General features: G+C 38.2%; 1 protein-coding gene across 8 annotated transcripts in view; it reads right to left on the reverse strand.

The window, feature by feature from the left end:
• The window catches only part of USP28 (ubiquitin specific peptidase 28), a 67,126-nt gene that overhangs the window by 36,036 nt on the left and 9,829 nt on the right, over positions 1-21,261 (reverse strand). For all 8 annotated transcript variants that reach the window (XM_055423045.2, XM_055423044.2, XM_055423039.2 and 5 more), the window contains exons 2-4: positions 11,164-11,241; positions 10,101-10,230; positions 654-759 (exon numbers count right to left, since the gene is read on the reverse strand). In XM_055423045.2, the coding sequence (XP_055279020.1) occupies positions 654-759; positions 10,101-10,230; positions 11,164-11,241 (314 nt within the window). The remainder of the gene's footprint in view (positions 1-653; positions 760-10,100; positions 10,231-11,163; positions 11,242-21,261) is intronic.

Below are 21,261 nucleotides of genomic sequence, written 5' to 3' on the forward strand. Positions count from 1 at the left end.
TAAAAGTTTTACATTTCAATGAAAGTGCCTTATTTCAGACTTGCCATTCAAAGAGGCAAGAGAGACACTCTGTGAAAGATAAGCACCTCCAAATTGTTTAACACACATATCATGGTCCTAAGCAACTCAGCAATAGGAGGGGATCAACGTGTCTACAAACCAACATGCCACCCCTGGAACTGGGTATTTGTGAATAATACCAATCACTAAATCGGTACCAATTCAAAAAATATATCCCTCTAGTCACTGCTGAGAAAGGGGAGTTAATGATAACTTTCATTTTCAAATAGCCAACAACATAACTCTCAAAGTTTACAAAGGCTCAAGGTTTATAAACAGAATACGAACTGATAGACACCTTAAAAAAAGAGAATATGTATTTATCAGATATTTGCACTAGTTTGGTTTCCATCCTAGCAACTGAAAACTACAAAACCTTGCAGTTTCTACTCAACTCAAAGACAGCAGGCTGCAATAAGACTCTTATCATATTTAGCTTCTTCAAAAGTGAACCAAAGAGTAAGTAAGCTAACACGAATTTAAATTTTCTCGTAAAAGAAGTTTCATTTAGGTGCAATTAAAGAAGCCTGGCAGAACTGTCTTTGACCTAAACACTAAGGCGTGAAGCAAAGATTATAAATTAAGTCAATAACCTGTTAAGATCTCTTCCATCAGCTTGAATTTTGGGGGACTCCAGTAGACTCAAAGCAATGGCAGCCTGAAGATCATCCTTGCTATCGTGAGTAAGGTCTATCACTTCTGTAAGATAAATAGAAATTTAATTAGTCTACATGCAGGAAACACTGCCTTTCTGTCTATATTGAAGGCAAAAAGGTAAAAGCAGTCACAAAATTAGCTCTCACTACAATGGCTCATCTGTGAAAAAACAACTTCATTACTCCATGCCAGAGTCAAAGTAATAACTTACTGCCACTCTGTAACCTTAAGATTAGCTAATAGTACAGTAATAACAAGCTGCTAAAGTGCAATGAATCAAATTCCCCCTTTTGCAGCCTTACTTCACAGAGTCAGAAATATATCCCATACCTGTAGGTTAAATAGTGTACTTATTGTAAAGTAGCAGCTAAAAGTTAAACATTCAAAAAATGGGTACTTTCAATCTCACACAAACTACTCTAGAGAATAGGGAATATACTCCTCAACCCATTTTACACAGTCAGCATAACACCTTGCTATGTTCCAAGCCAATCAAGGACAGTAAGAGAAAGGCAAAATGACAAACTCAAGCATGATCACAGATATAAAAAGCCTAAATATAAGCAAACAGAATCCTGCTAACACACCACAAAAGATTATATATTAAGACCAAGCTGAATTCACTGTAGAAATGAAATAATGAGCTAATGTTAGAAAAGAGACCAGTAAAATTCATTATCTAAATAATTAAAGGAAAAAATGATCATCTCAATAGATACAGAAAAAGTATTTGATAACATTCAACCTCTATCAAGGAATAAAAACTCCAAGCCAAATAGGAAGAGAAAAAGTATTTTTAGACTGAGAAAGAATTATCCATAGAAAACCCACAGCAGACTTTATACTGAATTGTGAAATTTCCTTTAAAACCAAGAGTAAGATGAAGATGTCTCTTGTGAGGGATTTTACTCACCGTGGCTTTGAAAGTTCCAGGTAGTGTGATATGAAAATAAGATAAAAGTTTAAAAAATAAAGAATGCAAAGTAAGAAACAAAACTCGTAATTCACATATACAATGAAGCCCAAAATAATCTATGGAAAATGGGCATAATGAATAATAAGAGGTGGTTAGATAAGCAAGCAATCAATGAACAAAAGTTAAATGAATTTCCATACATGAGCAATGAAATAATTTATAAAGAAAAAATCACAAAGAACACAAAACTAATAATCAAGACCTTGTCTACCACCGTAAGAATAAATGTATGGATCAATGGAACAGAATCGGTGGAACTGAACTGACAGTCCAGGAATAAACCTCACGGTTGTAGTCAACTGATTTTCAACACAGATACCAAGACAATTCAACAGAAAAAGAATATCTTTTCAACAAAAGGTGCTGGGACAATTGGATATCCACCGGCAAAAAATGACTTTTAACTCCTTCCTCACATCATTTACAAAAATGAACTCAGAGTGGATCAAGCCCTCAAGATAAGAGGTAAAACCAAACTCTTAAAATAGGTAAATGTTCATGACCTTGGATTAGACAATGGTGTCTTCCAGATGACACTAAAAGTACAAGAGGTAAAGAAAAAATTGATAAATTTGACATCATCAAATAAATATCTTTGGGCTTCAAAGGATACCACCAGGATAGTGAAAAGACAACCCACAAAATGAGAGAAGAATTTTGCAAATTGTGTATCTGGTAAGGAAACTATGTATAGAATATATTAATTCCTGCAACTGAAAAATTAAAAGACCAACTTTAATATAATAAAATAATATATAATTAAAAAAAAAAACTAAAAATGGGCAAAGAATTTCAATGGACAGTTCTCCAAAGGAGATACACAAATGGCCAAAAAGCACATGAAAAGATGTTTCACATCATTAGCCATTAGGAAATTCAAATCAAAACCACAATGAGATTAACATTTCACACCCACTTGGAAGGCTAAATAACAAGTGTCAGTGAAGATGTAGAGAAGTTAGAACTTTGTGCAGTGCTAGTGGGAATGTTAAATGGTGCAATTGCTGGGGAAGCTAGAGGAATGAAGTTTGGCAGTTCTTCAAAACGTTAAACACAGAAAGATTCTTGACATTGATTTTTTGGATATGACACCAAAAGCATAGACAAAAACAGAAATCAACAAACAGAGCTAAATCAGGCTTTGTAAAAACTTTAAAAGCATGAAAGGACACAATCAAAAGAGTGAAAAGACAATCTACAGAATGGAAGAAAATATCTGCCAATCATCTATGATAAAGAGTTAATATCCAGTATACTGAACTTCTACAACTCGACAACAAAAAACTCAACTAATCTGATTGTAAAATAGGCAAAAGACTTGAATAGACGTTTCTCCAAAGATGATGTAACATGGCTAACAGGCATATGAAAACATGCTCAGTGTCACTAATCATCAGAGAAAGTGCAAAGTAAAACCACAATTGCCTCACATCGATTAGAATGGCCATCAAAAAACCAAACACCAGAAAATAATAAGTATTAGTGAGGATTTGTAGAAACTGGAACTCTTTTGCATTGTTGGTAGGATTATAAAATGGTGCAAATGCTACGGGAAACAGTACAGAGGCTCCTCAAAAAAGTAAAAGTAGAACTCCCATATGATTTAGCAATCTCACTTCTGGGTATATATCAGGGTCTCAAAGAAGTATCTGCCCATCCAAGTTCAAATGGCTCTATACACAAGAGTCAAGAGGTGGAAGCAACCCCAATATCCATTGGCAGATAAATGGATAAACAAAACTTGGTATATACATACTATGGAGTATTATTCAACCTTAAACAGAAAGGAAATTCTAACATGCTACAATCTGAATGAACATTAAAGACCTTATACTAAGTGAAACAAGCCAGGCACAAAAGGACAAATACTCTACTATCCCACTTATAAAAGGTACTTAGAGTAGTCAAAATCATGGAAAACAGAAAGAATGGAGGTTGCCAGGAGAGGGAGTAATAGGGAATTACTGTTTAATGGGTACAGGTTTCAGTCTCACAAGACAAAGAAAGAGTTCTGGAGATGGATGGTGATGATAGTCACACAATTACATGAATGTACCTAATACCAGTGAATAGTATGCTTTAAAAAAGTCATGACAGTAACTTTCATGTTATGTGTAATTTACGATAAGGAAAAAAATTGGAAAGAAAAGAAAGGAAATCCTGTCACATGCCACTGCATCAACATTGAGGACATTATGTTAAATGAGAGAAGCTAGTCATGAAAACACAAATACTATATGATTCCACTTATATGATGTATTTAGTCAAATTCACAGAAGTAGAAAGCAGAAGGCTGTTACCAGGGGTGGGGTAGAGAGAGAAAAGGGTTGCTTAATGGGAAGTGTCAGATTTACAAGATAGTTCTGGAGATCTTTTACACAATAATGTGACTATACTTAACACTACTGAAATATACACTTTAAAATGGTTAAAATGTAAATTTCGTTAATGTGTTTTTACCACAACTGAAAAAAAGAATTCTAACTAATAAATTACAAGGTAATGATATATAAAATATTGTTTTGAAATCTCCAATAAAATAAAGAATCTAAGCAATAATCACCAACGGTAGCTAGGCGGGGAATTTTATGATAAACAAATCAAGCCGACAACCTGAACACACTAACAATTTTAACAACACAAAAAGGGGGTGACCAGACATTATTTGCTTCTTGATATGACAAAACAGGAGAAACATACACAATACTACCTATGACATGGTCATACCAGATAAGCACCTAAATTAACAGGAAAGACAGAGGACATAAAACTTCATTAAAGTATACCATAGGAATGCAAACAGCAAATTCCAGCATGTAAGAAACATGACAGAAAAAGAGATGAGGATTTATAGATAAAAGGAGTCTTAAAAAAACATTTCAAACATATCTTTTAACATATATTTTTTATTGAAGTATAGTTGACTTACAATATTTCAGGTATGCAGCAAGATGATTTAGTTATACAAATATACATTTTTTTGAAATTATTTTCCATCATAGGTTATTACAAGATATTGACTATAGTTCCCTGTGCCATACAGTAAACCTTTGCTGCTTGATGCATTATCTATTTTTTAATTAGAAATCAAGCATTCTATTCACACCAAGTCAAACAAGTGGAATCAAAATGTCATAATTTTTTTAGTTAGGCAAAAATTCATAAATTTTAAAATATATTTATAATACATATATAATACATTTAAAAATATATATAATACATTTATATATCTGCTAAAGCTTTTCTACTACACCTGATAAAGGTTTGAGAAAGAAAATTTAAAAAAGAGATGGAAAAGTTGGAGAACATAAACTAAATGAAATGGGCATACTGAATATGAAATAGAAAAAGTGAAATAAACTAGATAAAAGACCATCATATAGTCCAGCTATTTTTAAACATGACTGGTCACTAGAAACATATCTGGAGCTCTGGAGAAAATAAGCAATACCTAAGCACTTGTATTTTTCAAAAATTTCAAGATAATTCTGGTATGCACCTGGATTTTAAAAACTGATTTTTTTTCAAAGGTTTTTCTATTATATCCTAGTTTTGGTGATATAGAGCTCTACTATTTTTCTGTTGCCAATCATGATTCAGTGGTATTAAATGAACGATAGTTACATAATCACAATAGTAAAAGATGTTTATCTGTTTTCACAATCAACAGCCAGACAAAAAATAAAAGATAATTAGAATTGCAAGCCTTAATGGGAACATGATTAACTAAATAATATAAAATAATCACATACAATTTGGGTGGGTGTCAAGCAGAGTGAGGTGGTAAATGGAAGTGCATACATGCACATGTTTTCATCTGCCCAGCAAGCCTATGTCTTTTGGTTGATACATTTATTCCGTTTACATTTAAGGTAATTATCGATATGTATGATCCTATTACTGTTTTCTCAATTGTTTTGGGTTTACTTTCTGTAGGTCTTTTCCTTCTCTTGTGTTTCCTGCCTAGAGAAGTTCCTTTAGCATTTGTTGTAAAGCTGGTTTGGTGGTGGTGAATTCTCTTAACTTTTGCTTGTTTGGAAAGCTTTTGATTTCTCCATTAAATCTGAAGGACAGTCTTGCTGAGTAGAGTATTCTTGGTTGTAGGTTCTTCCCTTTCATCACTTTAAATTTACCTTGTCATTCCCTTCTGGCGTGCAGAGTTTCTGTTGAGAAATCAGCTGATATCCTGATGAGAGTTCCCTTGTAATATTTTATTTGTCTTTACTTTTTGTCAGTTTGATTACTATGTGTCTTGGTGTGTTCCTCCTTGGGTTTATCCTTCCTGGGACACTCTGTGCTTCCTGGGCTTAGCTATTTCCTTTCCCATGCTCAGGAAGTTTTCAGCTATTATCTCTTTAAATATTTTCTCAGATCCTTTCTCTCTTTTCTTGAGAACTTCGGGACCCCTACAATGTGAATGTTGGTGTGTTTAACGTTGTCCCAGAGGTCTCTTAGGCTGTCTTCATTTCTTTTCTTTCTTTTTTCTACATTCTGTTCTGTGGCAGTGATTTCCACGACTCTGTCCTCCAGGTCTTTTATCCATTCTTCTGCCTCATTTATTCTGCTGCTGATTCCTTCTAGTGTATTATTCATCTCTATTTGTCTGCTCTTTAGTTCTTCTAGGTCTCTGGTAAACATTTCTTGCATCTTCTCAATCTTTGTCTCCATTCTCTTCTGAGATCCTGGGTCATCTTCATTATCATTACTCTGAATTCTTTTTCCGGAAGGTTGCCTATCTCCGCTTCATTTAGTTGTTTTTCTGGGATTATATCTTGTCCCTTCACTTAAGACATAACTGTCTGCTTTTTCATCGTGATTAACTTTCTGTAATACGGTTTTTGGTTTAGGCATCTGTGAGACTGTTCTACTTCTTGCTTCTTCTATCCCCCCTCTGATGGCTGAGGCTAAGAGGCTTATGTAAGCTTCTTGATGGGAGAGACTGGTGAAAAACTTGATGGGAAAAACTGGGTCTTGCTCTGTTGGGCAGGGCCTTGCTCAGGAAAGCTTTAATCCAATTATCTGCTGACAGATGGGGATGCACTCCCTCCCTTGTGGCTGTTTGGCCTGAGGCGACCCAGCCCTGCGGTCTACGGGGCTCTATGGTAGGGTTAATGGCAACCTCCAAGAGGGTTTACGCCACAGGGGACCTCCCAGTGCTCCTGTCCCTTCACTGATCCCCTGCCGACAGGAGGCCCTCCAACCCTAGCAGATAGCTTTGGTTCAGCCTCCTGTGGGGTCATTGCTCCTCTCCTCTGGTCTTGGTGTACACAAAATTTTATTTATGTCCTCAAAGACTGGAGTCTTTTTTTCCCCTCAGTCCTCTGGAAGTCCTATAATCAAATCCTGCTGGCCTTCAAGGCCAGATTTCCTGCCTTCCAGTCCCTTTGTCGGATCCCCGGATCCCACGGCTGGAAAGCCTGACATGGGGTTCAGAACCTTCACAACAGTGAGAGAACTTCTTTGGCATCATTGTTCTCCAGCCTGTGGGTCACCCACCCAGCAGGTATGGGATTTGATTTTTTTCACGACTGTATGCCTCCTGCTGTCTAACTGTGGCTTCTTCTTTTCTTTGGATGTGGGGTATCTTCTTTTGGTGGGTTCCAGTGTTGTCCAGTTTGGCTGCAAATTTTTGCAGGTTGTCCTCCTGCAAAGCAAGCTGCAATTCTGGTCCTCTCGCAGGAGATGAGTGCACATCCTTCTATTATCTGCCATCTTGAACTAGACTTCAAACATAGCTTAATGTTTTATTTTATGTGGGTCATTATACTCTCAAACCAACTACCAATGTATTGTTCATGAGACAATCAGGGAAATTCTACAATAGTATTTGATGAGATTAAGAAATTGCTATTAATTTTTAAGTGTGATAATGTTGCAGTCATGAAAAAAACGTATTCTAGAATTTTTTTTACCTTAAGCACAAACTGTTACATGATCTAGCAATTCCACTCCTAGGTATATACCGCAAAGAATGAAAAACAGATAATGAAGTAAAATGGAAAACACAAAAATAATGTAACAGAGCTAATACTGCAGATCAGTGGGAAAGTACTGCCTTTCCAATAAAAGGTCCTGGGTAGCTAGGGGAGGTGCTGGGGGGCAGTGATGGATCGAACTATATTTTATCTTATGTCTTACCAAAATAATCCATTTCAGATGAATTAAATATTTAAATGTGAAAAGCAAAACATCACAATTTTAGAAGAAAATGTAACAGAATATCCTATGATGTCATGGTATAGGAGTTCTTAAACAAAAAGCATAAACCACAGCAGAAGATTAATAAATGAAAGCTATTTATTAGCTCATCACCACAGAGGAAAAACACAGGTCATCAACAAGAAGGTATTTGCAATGCCCAAGTCCAGAAAAATGGATTCATATCAAGAAAATAAGGTCACTATCAAAAAGAATATCAAGAATCAATACAAAGAAACAAACAGAAAAACCAGCAGAAGATACCAAGAGAAATGTCACATGAAGGAACATGAACGATCAAAAGGGAAAAGATGGTCAGTATCATTATTTAAGTTTTTAAAATTCTAGTTAAAAACAAGACAATCATTTTATATCAAAAACACAAGCAATGATTTTACAATCTAACAATTTTAAGAGCAAGAGTTACCCTCAAACTCTATTAGTGGGAGTATCAGTTCTGTTCAGTTCAGTCGCTCAGTCGTGTCCGACTCTCCGAGATCCCGTGAATATACACAGGTTAAAAAAATCACTTCGGAAACTAATGTCACTAATACTGTGTGCTTAGTCACTCAGTCGTGTCCGACCCTTTGTGTCCCCAAAGACTGTAGCCTAAGAGGCCCCTCTGTCCACGGGGATTCTCCAGGCAACAATACTGGAGTGGGTAGCCTTTCCCTCCAGGGGATCTTCCCAACTCAGGGATCAAACCCAGGATTTCCGCATTACAGGCGGATTCCTTACCATCTGAGACACCTAATACCTACTAAGATGAAGATGGGCATGTTTCAGTACTCACCGATTACATCATGAGTTTTTAAAACACTAAAAAAACTCTTGCATATGTGCACGAAAAACCACAAATCAAAAGCGCTCACAGTAGATTTGTTCATAATGGCAAAAGAATTCAAAACAACTCCAAAGTCAATCAACAAATATATCAATTCTCTTGTGTATTCAGACCAAGAAATACTACACATGAAAAGAAATAACTACAGGTATAGCCAACATTGATGCATCTCAAAAAGAAAAATATGGATTGAAATAAGTCACTGTGCACTAAAAGACATATACAAGAATATTCACAGCAGCAGCACTCAGAACAGCTCGAAACTGCCCAAATATCCATTAATACCACCTGAGCCAGCTGACAGATCCTCCTCCTAGAAGCCTCTCTGGTCTCCAGAGTACCACTCTCTGGGTCTTCCTGCGATGCCTCCATACACTCTTCACTGCCCCCTCCACCTTCCCCAGACATCTCAACATCGGAAGTACCGACCGCTGAGACACAAAATCTTTTCTCTTTTCTATATCCGCTCCCTAGGAGAGCTCATCCTTTCCCATAACTTTATGTACCATTTACAAGTTTATGATTTCAAGTTTTATCCAGGTCCAGCCCAGCTCTCTCCCCTGAAGGGCACACTTGGATCTCCACTGTCTTTCTGACATGCCACCTTGATGTCTAACAGGTCTCTCAAATTTAATATTGCCAAAATCGATCTTCTCATTTTCTACCCCAAATCTGTTGCATCGGTAATTATTCCCATGTCAGTTAAGTACAACTCCACCCTTTCAGCTGCTTAGGAAAAAAACCTGGAGTCATCTTTAACCCTTCTCTTTTCTGTCATAGCCCTCATCTCCTTTGGAAGCAGATCCTGTGCAGCAAGCGCTTGTCGCCCTTCCACCACGGCATCTTGGCCCACACTGCCCTCATCAGCAACAGCTTCCTGAATGGTGCTGGGCTCCCTTCTCTGCACCACGCTCACTACTCCCTCCCACAGTTCTGTTCCCAACATAGCAGCCAGAATGATCTTTAGAAGTGGAAACCAGTTTACAGCATTCCTCTGCAGCAAACTCCAATGGCTGGTCCTCCGGCTCAGAGTACAAGCCAAGCAGCTATGAAGCCTCTGCATAATCTGTCTCCCATGTGCTCCCTCCATGGCCTCATCTCTCACAAGGCAGCAATTCTTGTTCCTTTTGTTCATCTCCAGTGCCTAAGAGAGTGCTTGGCACCTAACAGGGGCTCATTAAATAACTGCTGAATGAATGGAACCATTTAAGTGCTGAGAATTGTGCCTGGCACCTCATTATGGCTCAGTAATTAGCCATGATTACCATTATTTCCGAAGGCTTGATGTGATGGAAAGGATACTCACAGAAACTCACCTCTTAATTTCTGCTAGTTCAGAAAAGGGCCCAGCCGGGATATACCTACTTGCTAATTCCTCTTTGCTGGCAGCACTCCCCTCTTCTTCAGATGGTTCTGCAGCAGTCTCTTGGCTGGGCTCTTTAACTCTTTCATCAGTGAGAAGGCTGACTGCCTGGGTGATGTCACCATTACTGGCCTAAGGGGAGGGGAAAAAAACAAATTTCAAAAGTCAAACATCACAGCATTTAAAATAAACAGCAAATGAATCTGCGGGTTATAACTCCTTACTACCCTGGTGTCATACTAAATCTAGGCATAATTCTAGGACATACGGTAGGAAACTTGAAGCGATGCTATCACACTCCCAGGTACAGGAAGGGAGTGCCATGCGCTGATTTCCCACAACATGCAAACAAGAATGAAACCTCACTGCTTTGGCTACTTCTCCTCCCGATTGCACAATCGCTAAGGCATGATGTATCAGACTCCAAATGAAGTCAGCCCCTACAATAAAGGTGCCAAACAGTCATCATATTCTCTGGTGGTGACCATACTCCTATTTCGTTTTAACTTCTTAAACTTTCCTTAGGGAAAAATTCTAACGTATACAACAGAAGTGGGAACATATAACTGAATCCCGAGTGCCGATCACTTGACTTCGATAGTCACTGAGCCACAGTCAATCTTATTTTATCTCTTCTGCCTCCTCTCCCCCAGATATTCTAAAGCAAATCCTAAGCATCTTATTACATCATCATTCAACATTTCAGAATGTATCTTTAAAAAAATATACAACCCACAGTGCTGTCCTCACACAAATAACCAGTTTAAATTGCCCTGACTCAAGTATTTTTTAGTTTGAATCAGGATCCATAAAAGGTCTATACAGGGCAGTTAGTTGATATGTATCTTAAATCTCTGCAGAGTTCCCTGCACTGTCTCTTCCATCCTCAACTTTTTCCTGCTCTTATAATTTATAGGTTGAAGATAATGGGTCATTTGACCTCTAGAACTTCTGTCCCTATACATATGCACTTTCATTTTGGCATAAAAATAGTTTGAACAGACATAACTATGATATGAACAACTATTCTAAAACCTGTTGACTCACAGAGGACTTGAAACTAACCTTCAGAGCTTCATGAAGAAAAGAAGGGTCCTGAATGCCTGTGATTTCTCTCAGTTGATTTAACAGCATTTGGCAGCTCTGTATTTGAGAAACAAAATGAACACAAGACACGTGTCAATCAGAAAGTAAACCTGGATACACGTGAAGAAGAGACATAAACATCTAGGGTAAACAGGCTTGAGAATTGCATTTCTTACTTTAAAAAACCAACAAGCTCCAGGCAACAAGATACTGACTGTCAGACACATTATGAAATGTCAAATGTATTACTCTTTTAAAAGCTTAATCATAGAAAATGCTTTTGGTACTTGGGGAAGAAATACAAGTAAAGAGTAAAACTACAAATACATAAAACATTTAAAGGCAATATTCTAGCCTTAAAGGACACTTAAAGTGCCTCATATTTCTTTCTGTGAGCAGTGCGTAAGTAGGTCACTATAAGGAGTCCAGGGAATTTGCATGGATGTGAAGATGTGCTATTTTAAGGTTCACTGCACATGCCATTTGTGTGTGTCATTTTTCACTGACAATAAGTTTCCGATCGTGTAATTAACAAACGATACCACGAACGTCACATTTGAAACTTTAGGTTTGATGGATTAAAAAGAAGTATAGATAAAGCCAGAATTTTCTGAATTATAAATAAAATTCCAGAGAGAATAAAGCATGGAGTGTTTTCTCTTCATTAATCTGAATCATGGCAAAACCTTCTGTGCTACAAGATCAGTTTATAACCCCTTTCGGCCTCAAAGTCTTCACTAAGCATTTGGTCCTGTTTTACACAAAGACAAAAGTTAACACAAAACACCTATTTACAAGTAAGCTCAACTTAAACAGTCGGTTGGCCCAACTGAAGACATAGTGATCTTTCAGATGAATACTGAAAACGAAACAGTTCAAATTCAGTCCAGCCAGCAGAAATCTAATTTATACTATTCTTAAGGTTATCCTAGAATGAAGCCCCGAATCAACAGCTGATGTTTGACCACTAACTATCTTTCAGTTAGTGCTGTGTCTCCAAGAGGCAGTCTAGTTCCCTGCCAGCTGTAAGAGAAACAGTATCCTCTGTTCTTCAACAGCTGAGGGCCCAATGCAACACTCAAGTATCACGCACTAGAAAAAACTAACTGAAACACCCCTGTACAGTCCTCAGAAAAGCATCAACAGTCTTTCTGTTCTAGTCACAGGCCGTGGTCATAGGCTCGAAATGGAACCCTACCCTGCTGAGCCCAGCAGTCCTAGAGGCTGGGCATCTGTCTCAGGAAGTCACTGCCTGGGCACTGGGAGAGGGACTCGCACTAAGAAGTGTCCAGAGCTAACCTTGGAAAACACTGAAAATACACAGCATGTGATGTTTAGAAAAGTAAAGCATCAAAAAGTCTGTTTCCAAATGAACCTAATTCCATTGATCATACTGTGTAAAAGTGTGTGAATCTATATAGCTCAATCATACGCAATTTTCTAAAAAGTCCAAATTGACGTACCCTAAAGAGGATGGAATAACAACTGGGAAGGGGAAACGGGTAGCGTTATCTGCCCTGAACTGGAACCAAGAAGGGAAGAGTGGGATAGACAAGTACATCTTCACCTCAGACCACTCGGTGTATCAACAAAAGACAATGCCAGATGGAATAACAGCTCACACACACTGCTTACTTCCTGCCAGGTGCTGTTCAAAACACTTCAGAGGTATTAACTCATTTATCTCTCAGAACAAACCTGTGAGAGAGACACAGAGAGGCTGAGTAACTCACAGGAAGTTACTGCGAGGTAAGGGCTGGAGCTGGGACTGGACCCCAGACTGCCCGACTCGAGTCTGCACCCTAACCTCTGTGTCATGCTGTATCTGAGAAGACTAAGAGAACAGGCGAGAATGCCTGCTTAATGCAAAACAATGCAAATATTTTATTCTTAAATTTTGACCTTGATCTTAGCAAGTTTCCTATTTTTATTTTAGCTGCCTTTATATAAGCACAGTTTTGATTACTTGGTAGAACAATCAGTTCCAAATAAGCTACCAGCAGGAGCTAGAGAGGTACACAGTAGAAGAGACTAAATCTAAGGTGCCAAGGTGCCATCAGTTATAAAATGGTGCCACCAAAGAGAAAAACTGCTGCTACTTAAACTATGACACAATACCTTCACGACAGTCCTAGGAGACACATGAACTGGTCACATCAGCTTCTTGTAGCTCCAAAATGTCTCATTTATGTTGAGGAACAGAACAATTCACCCTGCTTCCAGGTGCACAGCCTGGCATGCATTAGGTAATTCTTTTGCATGTTTCTCAGCAACAACAACAAGAAAAGCTTAAAACACCTATAGTATCTTCCTTTCTGAGGCCCCATGACATATTTGATTATAGTTTCGCAAGAAAATCTGAAACTGCAACCATTCCTCCAAAGACAAATATTTTACTTCACATAAAATCAAATCTGTACCCTGCTGTTCTGTTTCTATGCTTTTCTTCATAGTTTTTGTTTGTTTCACTGCTGAATCATAGTGTGATCTTTTTAAAGTCGTTTTAGATGGCAAGTAAACTAACCATGCAGTACCAACAGGGTATGTAACTTGGCTACCACGGTGGCAGGAACAGCTATGACCGAGCCCACGTGTGTGTAGACCATGATAATTACACCACATATGCTACGTGGAAGACAGTCAAGTAAGAAGTATCTCAATTTCAGAGATCCCAGGATGCCAAGTAAGTGCTAATCAACGAAATATGGTATTCAAGTGACAAGTAACTTACTAACCATTACATGTGGCCACAGGTTAAAGTCCCACTCCTCTGTCTCCATGCTTTAACAGGTAGCAGCAGACATTAACACATTTAGAATAATACACTCAGGAAAGGAAAACAAACTCTCAGGTTCCCCCTTTTATAAAGCTATCAGGCAGAGACGACAACGACATAAAATCATTCTCTGCAGCTCCAAGAACAGTGTTATACCCATCTCATCTCCCTCAAGAACTCTGTGTGTGTGCTAAGTCACTTCAGTCTGACTCTGTGTGACCCCATGGACTGCAGCCCACAGGCTCCTCTGTCCTTAGGGATTCTCCAGGCAAGAACACCGGAGTGGGCTGCTCTGCCTCCTCCAGGGGATCTTTCTGACTCAGGGATCAACCCGCGTCTGTCTCTCACATCTCCTGCACAGGCAGGGAGGTTCTTGACCACTAGTGCCACCTGGGAAAGAAAGAAAGAAAGTGAAGTCTCTCAGTCGTGTCCGACTCTTTGTGACCCCATGGACTATAGCCTACCAGGCTCCTCCGTCCGTGGGATTCTCCAGGCAATGGTACTAAAGCAGGTTGCCATTTCCTTCTCCAGGGAATCTTCCCAACCCAGGGATTGAACCCAGGTCTCCCGCATTGGAGGCAGATGATTTAACCTCTGAGCCACCTGGGAAGCCGCATACTATTCAAGAACTCCAGCCCCTTACTATTCTCTGCCCTTTCTAACCTCCCATGCCAATGGAACAAATGAGGCTGCAAAGGAATGGGACTTCCTGTCTTTACCTGATACTTCTCACCATGTGGATGTCTGTTTTAAATGTGAAACTACTGCCTCCATAAAGACAAGAATCACACAACACACTACCTAATGTGAATTATCCACAGGACAGTGCTGTTCACAGTTGTAACTAACACTTACTGAACGCCTTTCTGTCAGGAACCTTGGATGCCTCATACATCATGTAATCCCTGGAACAACCCTAAAATAGTCAAGGATCATCTTCATTGTGCAAATTAGAAAACTAAGGTTTACAAAACCAATTTTGTCATCAAATGTCTTCAATTAAATGATTAATCAAAAATAACCATTAAGAGTCTGAACAAGACATTTCACAAGGAATAAGCTACGCTATTGGCACACATGAACAACTGCTATTACATGACTCAGTCTTATAAACATTTAGCTAAACCTAAATTCTCAGTAGTATCCACCACCCAAATCCTGATCAGGGCTTCCTGGGTATAGACAGTAAGGAATCCGTCTGCAATGCAGGAGACTCGGGTTCGATCCCTGGAGGAGGAAAAGGCAACCCACTCCAGTATTCTTACCTCTAGAATTCCATGGACAGAGGAGCCTGATGGGTATATCTGACATGTTAATTTTACAGCAACAGACAAGCTAAGCTCATTAGGCTCTTAGCGCATCGTTAACTCAGTTTCTCCTCAACTTCACACGAAATTGATTTAAATATTAACTTTACCATAACTATGCTGCTACAAATAAAGTACACTCCCAACAAGAGACAAGACAAAGCCTGTGCTCTAGTCATAATGAAGTCAAATAACTGGCAAGAGCCAACAGGTTTGCATTTCCTTAACTAAATACACATTATTTTCATAAAACAAAGAGCATTCTCTTTTTCTTGCCCAGAGGCAGTAAAGAAAGACAGGCACACACAAATCTCTAGAAAGAGCTCAGCTACTCCATGGTTTTGGTGCAAAGCTTCTCTGTACTGAGAATCTCTTACAGCAAAGACGGCAACTCACCTCATCATAAACAACAAACAGGATTATTTGCATGGTAAAAACATTAAGTTATCAAGTTTTTGTAATAAACAACTGGCCTAATCCTACTGCAACTAAATTAAAACTCCTTGATGAGCAAACTACTGCGATTACTAATCTCACAATCTTCAAAATACCCAGTTTAGCATTGTGACAAGGGTGCTTTCTAGATGATTCCATCCCTTCAAACAGGAATACTATTTTCACTATTCTGATGCACACATTTACTTATCTCGATTGTCTACTTTTACAAGGACATTTCTATTTTTAAAACTAAGTAACTGATAAATGCTACTTTACTATGAAGAAATACCAAGGTGTGCCTAATAAAATTCTCTCCAAAGTCAAAGATCTGGTTTTCTAATTTTAAAATAAACCTTAAATATCCAAGGAAAGCAAAGGGTAACTCCAGGAGTCAAAGAAAATACACAGCAGCAACTTCAGAAACCCAGGCTATATAACAGAGTCTTAACATAGTCTGAGACTGCCGCTAACCTTTCCAATTTCCACGGAAAAAGTCCGCAAAAGCCCTGCTATTTTTTCAGTTTTTATTCCAGTAACAACTCTATGTTGGTACAATTTACTCATAATATGGAAATCTAAAGTGACTTCAGTTCAGTTCAGTTCAGTCGCTCAGTTGTGTCTGACTCCTTGCGACCCCATGAAGCACAGCACGCTAGGCCTCCCTGTCCATCACCAACTCCCAGAGTTCACTCAAACTCATGTCCACAGAGTCGGTGATGCCATCCAGCCATCTCATTCTCTGTCGTCCCCTTCTCCTCCTGCCCCCAATCCCTCCCAGCATCAGAGTCTTTTCCAGTGAGTCAACTCATTGCAAGAGGTGGCCAAAGTACTGGAGTTTCACCTTTAGCATCAGTCCTTCCAATGAACACCCAGGATTGATCTCCTTTAGGATGAACTGGCTGTATCTCCTTGCAGTCCAAGGGACTCTCAAGAGTCTTCTCCAACACCACAGTTCAAAAGCATCCATTCTTCAGCGATCAGCTTTCTTCACAGTCCAACTGTCACATCCATACATGACCACGGGAAAAACCATAGCCTTGACTAGATGGACCTTTGTTGGCAAAGTAATGTCTCTGTTTTTTAATATACTATATAGGCTGGTCATAACTTTCCTTCCAAGGAGTAAGCGTCTTTTAATTTCATGGCTTCAATCAGCATCCTCAGTGAATTTGGAGTCCAAAAAAATAAAGTCTTTCACTGTTTCCCTATCTATTTCCCATGAAGTGATGGGACCAGATGCCATGATCTTTGTTTTCTGAATGTTGAGCTTCAAGCCAACCTTTCCACTCTCCTCCTTCAAGTTCATCAAGAGGCTTTGGAGTTCCTCTTCACTTTCTGCCATCAGGATGGTGTCACCTGCATATCTGAGGTTGTTGACATTTCTCCCGCAATCTGGATTCCAGCCTGTGCTTCTTCCAGCCCTGCGTTCCTCGTGTGCCTTATGACTCCACAAATGACAAACAGCCATTTCTTTCTGGATAAAACTGAATCCCCTGCAATCGATAACTTATTTTAATGGTGCAAAAATTAGGTACGTGATGAAAATCACTGTTTCAGTTCATCAACTGGATGAACGTTTTTAAAAAGCATTAAAAGCTTTTAAAAGTTAGTCAATCCTAAATGGTGTAGAGGGGTCTGAACTAATATTAAAAGCAAGGAAAAACAACTAATCATTATTTACTCAAACTTTTTCATCTCTTTTGTCCACATTCACCGAGTAGAAAATTCTAACAGCAAAAAAAACAACATAAAATGAAAGGGAAATTTCCCTGTTCCTTCCATCCAGTTCCATTCCCAGGAGTAATCACTATTAATAGTTTCTGACATTTTTCAGAAATGGTCTATGCACATGAACATCTTCTTTTATACTATACATGAAGTCCTGCAGCTTGTTTTTTTTCTTACTTTAGAATACACTACGACAATATTTTTTCATTTCTTTAAATATATGTATGCCTCAACCAAATACAAGAAACAGGTCCAGGAAACTAATATGACAAGGTCTTATGAAACGCATCTTCAAAAATGTAAGAAAATGCCATTTAGCAATCTATTTGCTAAATGAGAAACTAAGAAAATACAGAAAAAGATACAGAAACCAAGTTTACATGCTTATAGTTTTACAAACAAAATTCTATGTTATTATTAGATGGGCCTCAGTGTGTAGTTTCCATCTTTTATAAATAACAGGAACCAGAGAGGTGACGTGGGATGGGATTATGAACAGTTCTAAATGTCAGGATGAGTTTAGATTTGATCTAATGAACAACATAAAATCATTACAGGCTCTTCAGCAGGGAAGAAATGTGAGGGGCAAAAAAGCCATTTTAAAGGGATTAATCTAGCACATGTTAACAGCTAGTTTAAAAGTGGTTAAAAACAAGGAAAGCTTAACCATGAGTTACACAGCTACCGAATAAACCAAAGATGATGAAAGCAGCAGGAAGCTGCTAGGAAAAGTGGAATGGTAGAGTACAGTCTATGGGTTTTCCCAATGGCTCAGTGGGTAAAGAATACACCTGCAATGCTGGAGACAGAGGAGATGCAGGTTCGATCCCTGGGTTGGGAAGATCCCCTGAAGGAGGAAATGGCAACCCACTCCAGTATTCTTGCTGAAAAATCCAATGGACAGACGAGCCTGGCAGGCTATAGGCCGTGGGGTCACAGGGCTGGACAAACTGAGTGACTAGGCACTAAGAGTATACTCTGCACATCTCAAAGAATGAAGAGATGAAGCTCAGTCAAGTATTTGAAAATGGATGCCTAAGAGAATGTGACTGACAAAAGACATAAAAAGAAGTCATAAAAAAAAAATGTAGTACACCATACTAACAGAATGAAGCGGGGCGGAAAAAAGTCATCTTGATCAATGCAGAAAAAATACAACACATTTGATGATATAAATAATCAGGAAACTAGGAAAAGAATGGCATTTCCTCAACGTGATGAAGGGTCTGTATTAAAAAAAAACTCACAGTTAACATCACGCACAGTAGTGCAAGACTGAAAGAGTCCCCCTTAAAATCAGTATTACTACAAAGAAGCCCATTTTCACCAATATTATTCAACATTATACTAGAAGTTCTAGCCAGAACAATTAGGCAAGAAAAATACATAAAAGGCACCTACATTGGAAAGGAAAAAAAGCAAAACTATCTCTACTTACAGATGACATGATATATAAAACAGCAAAAAAATCCATTAAAAAAGTCACTAGAGCTAATAAATAAATTCAGCAAAGTTGAAGAGCATAGGATCAATAGAAAAAAAATCAGCTGTGTTTCTATACAGTAACAGTGTACAATCTAAACAGGAAATTAACAATTCCATTCATAGTAGTATCCAAAAGAATAAAATACCTTGGAATAAACTTAACCAAGAAGGTGAAACATCTGTATACTAAGAACTACATAACACTGAGAAAAAACTTAAATGAAACTTTCATAATGGAAAAACATCCAAGTTCATGGACTGGAAGACCATATTACGGTTCTCCAGAAAAACAGAACCAACAGGGCGTGCATGTGTGTGTGTGAAGAAATCCTGTATTCATGGTTTCCAGTGTATGTGAATTAAGAAATTTATTATTAAAATTGGCTCTCGGTATTTTGGAAGCCGAGAAGTTCCAAGATCTGCACTGGCTGGAGAACCAGCCAATGGGGTCATTTTAACCTGAGTTGGAAGCCTGAGTACCAGGAAAGCTGATGACATAACTTTCAGTCTGAGGGCAAGAGAAGACCTGCACCCAATTAGGTAGGTAAAGTTTCCTCTTTATCAGCCCATTTAGGCTTTTGGTAGCTGGGATGAGGTCCAAAGACATCAGCGAGAGCAATCAGCTTTATTCACCCTACCGATTCAAATGCTAATCTCATCCAGAAGCACCCTCACAGACAGAACCAGAATGTTTGACAAAACGTCTGGACACCTCCTGGTCTAGTCAAGCTGACACATAAAATGAACCATCACAAAGATTTAATATTAATATGTCAATACTACCCAAAGTGATCTACAGATTCAATGCAATGTAAAAAAGATCAATTCCAATGATCATTTTTACAAAAATGAAACCGCTGACTCTAAAATCCATATGGAATTTCACAAGATGCTGAATAGCCGAAACAATATTGAACAAAGAGGACTCACACTCTAATAAGATTTCAAAAGTTACTGTGAAACTACAGTAATCATGACAGTATAGTACTGGCATGAGGATAAGCAGATAGGCAAATGAATTGGAATTGGAAGTCCAGAAAAGAGTCATCATCTCTGGTCAACTGATTTTTTAATTTTTTTATAAAAAATTTTATTATCTGTTTATTTATTTAATGTTTGGCTGTGCTGGGTCTTCACTGCTGCACACAGGCTTTCTCTAGTTGCGGCAGGTGGGGACTATTCTTTGCTGCAGCGTGCAGGTTTCTTACTGCAGTGGTTTCTCTTGCTGCGGAGCATGGGCTCTAGGCGCAGGGGCCTTGGTAGTTGTGGCACATGGGTTTAGTTGCCCTGTGATATATGGGATCTTCCAGGACCACAGATGGAACCTGTGTCCCCTGCACTGGCAGGCAGACTGTTAACAACTGGACAACCAGGTAAGTCCTGGTCAACTGATTTTTGATAAAGATGTCAAGACTATTTGATGGGGAAAGAAAAAGCCCCTTCAAAAAATGGTGTTCGGGATGGTGTAAGGATAAGATTGACAGTATTTAAGAGCAAAATTTGCAACAAGTACTAAAATAGCCATAGAGATTTAATGTAAGGTTTACTGAACATAATAATAATGTGCTATAGGTATGTGATGTGATAAATATCAGAAGAGCAAACATATTTTAATATATACACTTACCAAAGTAACATGATGTACACTTTAAATTTACACACTCCACAAACAAAAACGGTGGTAGAACTATACATTTGCAAAAGAATAAATTTGACCCCCTACTTCACACCATATTCAAAAACTAACTCAAAATGGATCAACATCTAAAGTATAAGAGCTAAAATTATAAAACTCTAACAAGAAAGTTAGAGGTAAATCTTCGGTATCTTGAATTTGACAATGGATTCTTTTTATATTATCCCAAAAGCACAAGTGACAGAAGAAAAAATAGGTAAGTGGAACTTCATCAAAATTAAAAACTTTCATGCAACAAAGGATATTATCAAGAAAAGTGAAATGACAACCTACAGGATGGGAGTAAATATTTTCAAAACATAAATCTGATAAGGGTCTAGTATTTCAGATTATATTAAAATTCTTACAATTCAAAAACCAAAGACAAATAAACCCGATTCAAAAACGGGCAAAGGACTGAAACAGACATTACCCAAAGAAGAGATACAAATGATCAATAAGCATAAGAAAAGGTGCTTAACAACAACTGCCATTAGGAAAAAGGAAATCAAAACTAAATAAGATACCATTTCATGGGCAAAGATGATTCCTATAAACCAAAATAAAGCAAAAATGGAAAATTACAAGTTTGGGGAGGATATAGAGAAACTGGAATCTTTGTGTGCTGCTGGTGGGAATGCAAAACAATAAAAATGCTGTGGAAAAGT

This window comes from Moschus berezovskii, chromosome 14 (genome assembly GCF_049115385.1).
Source record: "Moschus berezovskii isolate FMDL1 chromosome 14, NW_MosBer_1.0, whole genome shotgun sequence".
NCBI classification, from domain to species: Eukaryota; Metazoa; Chordata; class Mammalia; order Artiodactyla; family Moschidae; genus Moschus; species Moschus berezovskii.